At 31.9% G+C, this 5,224-nt stretch overlaps 1 protein-coding gene across 1 annotated transcript; it reads right to left on the bottom strand.

The window, feature by feature from the left end:
• Positions 1 to 369: 369 nt before the first annotated feature.
• On the bottom strand, positions 370 to 3,457 carry LOC137837498 (sucrose transport protein SUC8-like). Its single transcript, XM_068646504.1, has 4 exons — positions 2,086 to 3,457; positions 1,202 to 1,265; positions 1,040 to 1,083; positions 370 to 808 (listed from the first exon to the last, which is right to left on the bottom strand). Exons 1-4 carry the CDS (start codon positions 3,304 to 3,306, stop codon positions 626 to 628), a joined length of 1,512 nt encoding a protein of 503 aa, XP_068502605.1. The 5' UTR covers positions 3,307 to 3,457; the 3' UTR covers positions 370 to 625.
• Between the last annotated feature and the right edge of the window lie 1,767 nt (positions 3,458 to 5,224).

The following is a 5,224-nucleotide window of genomic DNA, read 5'->3' as shown; positions in this document are numbered from 1 at the left end:
TGTTGTTTTTTTTTAAATTTATTTCAACAATACTTAATTTTGTTGTAAAACAAATTAAGTGTGAAATTGTGTAAAATTTTGCAGTCAAATAGTTTCTTGTTAGATAGAACTTGTTATCCCAAAATGTAACAGCAAGATGTTTATTATCGGCATTCAAAAACTCCTCATATAACAGTTTTGTCCAACATTAAAAATGTCATATAAAATTTAATATTTTTACCGTTTTTCGAACATGTTTTTCGAACTTCCATGTGACTATGTGGGTTCAAATTTAGGATTCTATTTTAATTTATTTTCTTTTTAGTTAAACGTCCCAACGTTAAGCCTAAAAAAAATCCTCTTGGTTCAGACTATCAAAAATCGAGAATCTTTGCCCAACATTACCTTGACCATATACATAATATATTTGTTTTTACATATTATGTTGCCAAAAATTAATAACATTTTAAGTTTTTTTATACATTTAAGGCAACTTTCTACCCAAAACTCAAATACTAAACATAACTGAGTTTTTTTTATGGGTATAATAACACTTAATAGACATGTAACAATATTCAAATAAAAAATCCAAATCCATGTTCCATGTCAAAATAAAGGTAAAGCTAAACATGTAAAACTCCTTATACTAATGGAAATTCCCTACGGTGACGGAAGAAGCTTTGCTCACATCAGCTGGCTTTGGAGATGGCAGCATAACAACCGCTAACACCGCACTCACGGCTGCGGCCACCGCACCTAACACAAACGCCGGCAAGTTACCGCCACCAAACCAAGAATCCCATGGTCCACTTATTGCTGAAACTATCATCTGTACATAAAAGGCACGTGTACACAAAATTAGTCTTAAATTCAGTCACCGTAATCACATAATCTTTTAATATAAACTTTATTATATTAACTATTGCGATAAAAAAAAATATTATTAAAAAATAATTAAAATATGGTGTTCAAGTTTTATTCAACGTGCTAAGCATTCAATTGTATACGAAGCAATCTATTAAATGACAAAAATATGTTATTAATGTAAAGGGATTCATACCTGGGGCACGACAATTGCAACATTGAGAAGACCCAAAGATAGACCTGATAATTATAAACAGAAAGAAAGGTTTTGGCTATGTTAAATTTACAAACATTATTTTTTAAATATAATAATTATTTCAAATATAAAACATATACTAAATGATATTGTTTGCTTTACCTTGGCCTGCACCTGAGGTGCTGGAGTATATAGATGCCAGAGCAAATGGAACACTGTAAGTAATCTGGATACACATGGAAATGTATATATTAGTTTATGGCACATTGATATATAATTATATATTTTAATGATTATTGTTGGGTAATTAAAAAATAAATTATACATTCCAAGTAACAAAAACCATATTTTACATTCTCTTACTAAAACACCTATTTGTCGATGAAAAAAAAATGAATTAGTGAAAAGAACAGAATGAGAAACATCTTCCAATTTTCTAAATCTTCTAATTTGTATAGGTGATAAGAAATAACCACTTAAGGAATCTTTAAATATGCTCTTTCTGAAATAATTTAATGGTGTTAAAATTTTGTATATCCAAAACATATCCATGGTGCTTTTAACTTTTTCATACTTTAATAAAAGTCATTTGTAAAACTCATTTTTCTTCTGTCCTCAACCTCCCAAATAAAACCAAAAAATAAAAAAGAGGTATGTATACATGTTTAGAGGTTATTAACTTAAATCTATAAAAACCATGTAACTGTAACACCACGTTACTCTGATTACAATGTTAAACATTTAAGGACGCACTTAATAACGCATTACAAAAAAATAATCTTATACTCAATAATATTAATAGCATATTGAATATTTTGAACATCTAAAAGATTATTAAATTAAATATACTGAACAGTTACCAAATCAGCTGCTGTGATGAAAATAAAAAATAATTTTCTGTACATGTGATTGAAGTTTCATAAAAATGGTTTGAAAACATTTTCCAGATCAGAAAAAACTGAAAGTAGACAGAATGAAAACATAATGACAAGTAATTGTTATGCAAAGACAGACAATGAAAACATTAAAAGAAGTAATTGCTATACCGCAAGAGGGATTCCGAGGATAGAGAAGAAACTCATTGCCCCAGCTTTGACTCCGAACGAAGGATGGCCAACGAGGACGCCGTCATGATTCCGTTCGTGGCGCGCAGCCTTTGTGATCACCACCGTCATCGCCATGCAAACGGCGAGAATAACATTAACGGCTGCCCAGAGCCACTTAACTCCTCCGACAATACGACCCAACGGTTCCACCACCAACGACATCACAGCCAAAACCACTGAGTTCAACATCAGCCCCAAGGAACCTGCATGCACACCATTATCGTATGCGTTGCTGCCCACCTCACCACCGTACACCTCTCGACCCATCCAATCAGTGTCGTACAACACATAAGGGAACCATGCGACCCAGTTAATGGCAGTCACAAGCATCAACATCAACATTGGCTTTTGTAATCCCTTAAACGCAATACCCAATTCACCGAAACATGAATACCACGATCCAGTTTGAGGGTTGTTAGCGTTGACACAATCTGGTGTGAATTGTGGATCGTCCACGCAAGTCAGAACAATGGCACAAAGGACAAGGAGGAGCACTATTGAGAAGAAAAAACAACTTTTAAGGTTGGCACAAAACACGCCACACGCCTCGGTTTCCGTGAACCGGAAAAGGTGGTGGAGTTTATCATAGGAGCCAGCGGCGTAGCCCAAAACGTTGCCGATGGCCATGAAAAACGAATAAAAGGCATTGGCGGTTCTAGTCTTTTTCTGATCTCCGGCGGCAAGATCGCCGAGAAAAGCACGGCATGGACCCTGGAGCATGTTGTTAGCAACATCCAGGATCCAAAAGCCGACCACGAATATGGCCACCGCTCGTGGACGGGTTTTTTTGGTTATATCGTCACCGGTTGCGTGTCCTATATCAGCTGCATAGCCAATGAGGAACACGGAGATGGCGACGGCAACAGCCCCACTCAGAATGAAGGGGCGGCGGCGACCGAAACGGGAAGTGCATCGATCGCTGCTGTAGCCTACAATGGGCTGGACAAGCAACCCAGAGATGGGACCACAGAGCCAGATGAAGGAGGACCACGCATGAGGGACTCCCAACGTTTGAACGTAGGGGGTCAAGAGAGATAGCTGCAGGGCCCACCCAAATTGGATTCCTGCACCTATGGAAGAGACAGCAAACATTTTTCGGAGTGGACTAGGTTGTTGCCGTTCTCCTGTTTCCACCTGAAGCGAGGAGGAAGAAGGTTCCATTGCGAAATGGAAACAAGTCTCACTGACAACACACTTGTGTGTTCTCTTTTAATGATTATGAAGAGAGTGAGAGAAGAGTGTGTGGAAAAAATGTGAGAGCTGCTGAGTTTTTAAAGCGTGAGGATGAATTAGTGGACAAAATAAGGTTACCGGAAGATCTGGTATTAGGTATTTCTTTTAAAAACTCTGGATCCTTATCCGTTGTTGACGTGGGTTCTTTTCTCCTAGTTTTCACACTGTGTAAGGCTATGCAAAATTTTGTTGGACATTAATTGTAAAATATTGTATTTATAGCACCAATTAATCCTTTTATTTAATGTTTACCTTTTAAGATATCTTTTTTTTCATTTCATTTACTGCTGTTGAATGGTAAAACATGGCTACAAATGAAAAAAATCCAAACTATTTATAACAATAAAATGCTTCCGTTTGTTTGAAAATTACCACACTAACTACATTTTGCTAAAAAATGGATCAAAACCGCGTCAGGCAGAATGTGAAAGCAGTAACTGTTGGTGTTGCAATTTTAGATGAAAAAATGATATACTGAAAACTTATTTCAATTTATAATTCTTTTTTTATTTAAAATTTCATTTTTTTTATGAAATAATAAAAATACCATTTTTTTATATCATTATTAAAGATTGTACAGTGAAGCAGTATCATTGCTAATGACAATATGGACGAAAATTTACTGTTTCAGTTTCCTTATATGTTATTTTTTTGGGCGTAAATTTATATACTAATCGTAGTATTATTCAATGTTGTTAATTAACTTTTTTTTACAAAAAAAAAATGTTTTAATTCATTTTTTTAAATCTAACTTTTTCTTAACTTCTAGAATCTTCTATTTATATATTTATTTATTTCTCACTCACTCTCCCTCTGTAAAAGTAAAGTAGATTTTAACAGAAATATAATATTTATTATACATATATTATTTATTATACTATTTATTATAAATCCTTACTTATTTTTTTTTAGTAAAGGAACATTATTACATATAACACAATTTTTTATTTTTTGAATTCATAAAATTATGTTGTAAAATATCTTTAAAATAAATAAAGTCAATGGATACATAGTCATCAATATGTAATATAATGTAATATTTATACCACTACAAGAAAATCATCAACAAGAAACCAATTTTAGACATCGAAGATAATTAGTTGTTACAATGACTAAATTAAAGATCATTTTAAAGACTAAACAAATTTTCTTTTCTAATTAGTTTCTATTATTGTTAAATAGTTTTTAAATTGGTATCTAATTAGTTACCAAGGTTTTTGCTACCAAATTTAGAATCTAATTTTTTTTTATCTAAAATGGTTTCTAATTTAATCAATATAGCAATTAATTATTTTTTATCTTTAAAATTGGTTTATATTTAATTATTTTCTGGTAGTGTACGACTTTGAATTCCAATAACCTATGAATAATTTTTCTTCTAAATATTAACATAATATTTATATTATTAAATAAATATTGATTTATTTTATTAATACTTTAAAAGTAATTTTGACTTTTATTTTAAAAATAGTATTTTATAAAACTAAAATTATAAATAGTAAGATAATGGCATTTAAAATGGCTAAAAACCATACAAACCTAGTAGGAAACTTAATTAGGAAAGCAATTAATTCATAAAGATACAACGATTTTGTGAAGTTATTTATCAAACCATATGGTTGAAAATTGTTATTTTTCTTTCATATCTTGTAGATAATCTTTAGGCCTTTAACCACAATTTTCATTACTCTTGTTTGTGGCTTATTTATCTTAAATCAATAAGATATTTTCTTTTATGAGCAATAAAAAATAAATATAAAAAAGAATAAATAAAAAGGGGAGTATTAGGATATCCCAACTCTTATACAACAATCTCAATTTCTGAACTAAATTGTGTAGCATCTTT

Source organism: Phaseolus vulgaris, chromosome 4, assembly GCF_000499845.2.
Source record: "Phaseolus vulgaris cultivar G19833 chromosome 4, P. vulgaris v2.0, whole genome shotgun sequence".
Lineage (NCBI taxonomy): Eukaryota > Viridiplantae > Streptophyta > Magnoliopsida > Fabales > Fabaceae > Phaseolus > Phaseolus vulgaris.
Note: the sequence above shows the minus strand (reverse complement) of the source record. Positions and strands in the feature narration are given on the sequence as shown.

Excerpts from the sequence above, each read along its gene's own strand:
- LOC137837498 (XM_068646504.1), bottom strand. The coding sequence starts at position 3,306 with ATGGAACCTTCTTCCTCCTCGCTTCAGGTGGAAACAGGAGAACGGCAA. Across the intron at positions 1,084-1,201 it reads CACCTCAGGTGCAGGCCAAG|GTCTATCTTTGGGTCTTCTC; the intron begins GTAAAGCAAACA and ends TATAATTATCAG. Across the intron at positions 809-1,039 it reads TTGCAATTGTCGTGCCCCAG|ATGATAGTTTCAGCAATAAG; the intron begins GTATGAATCCCT and ends TTTTATGTACAG.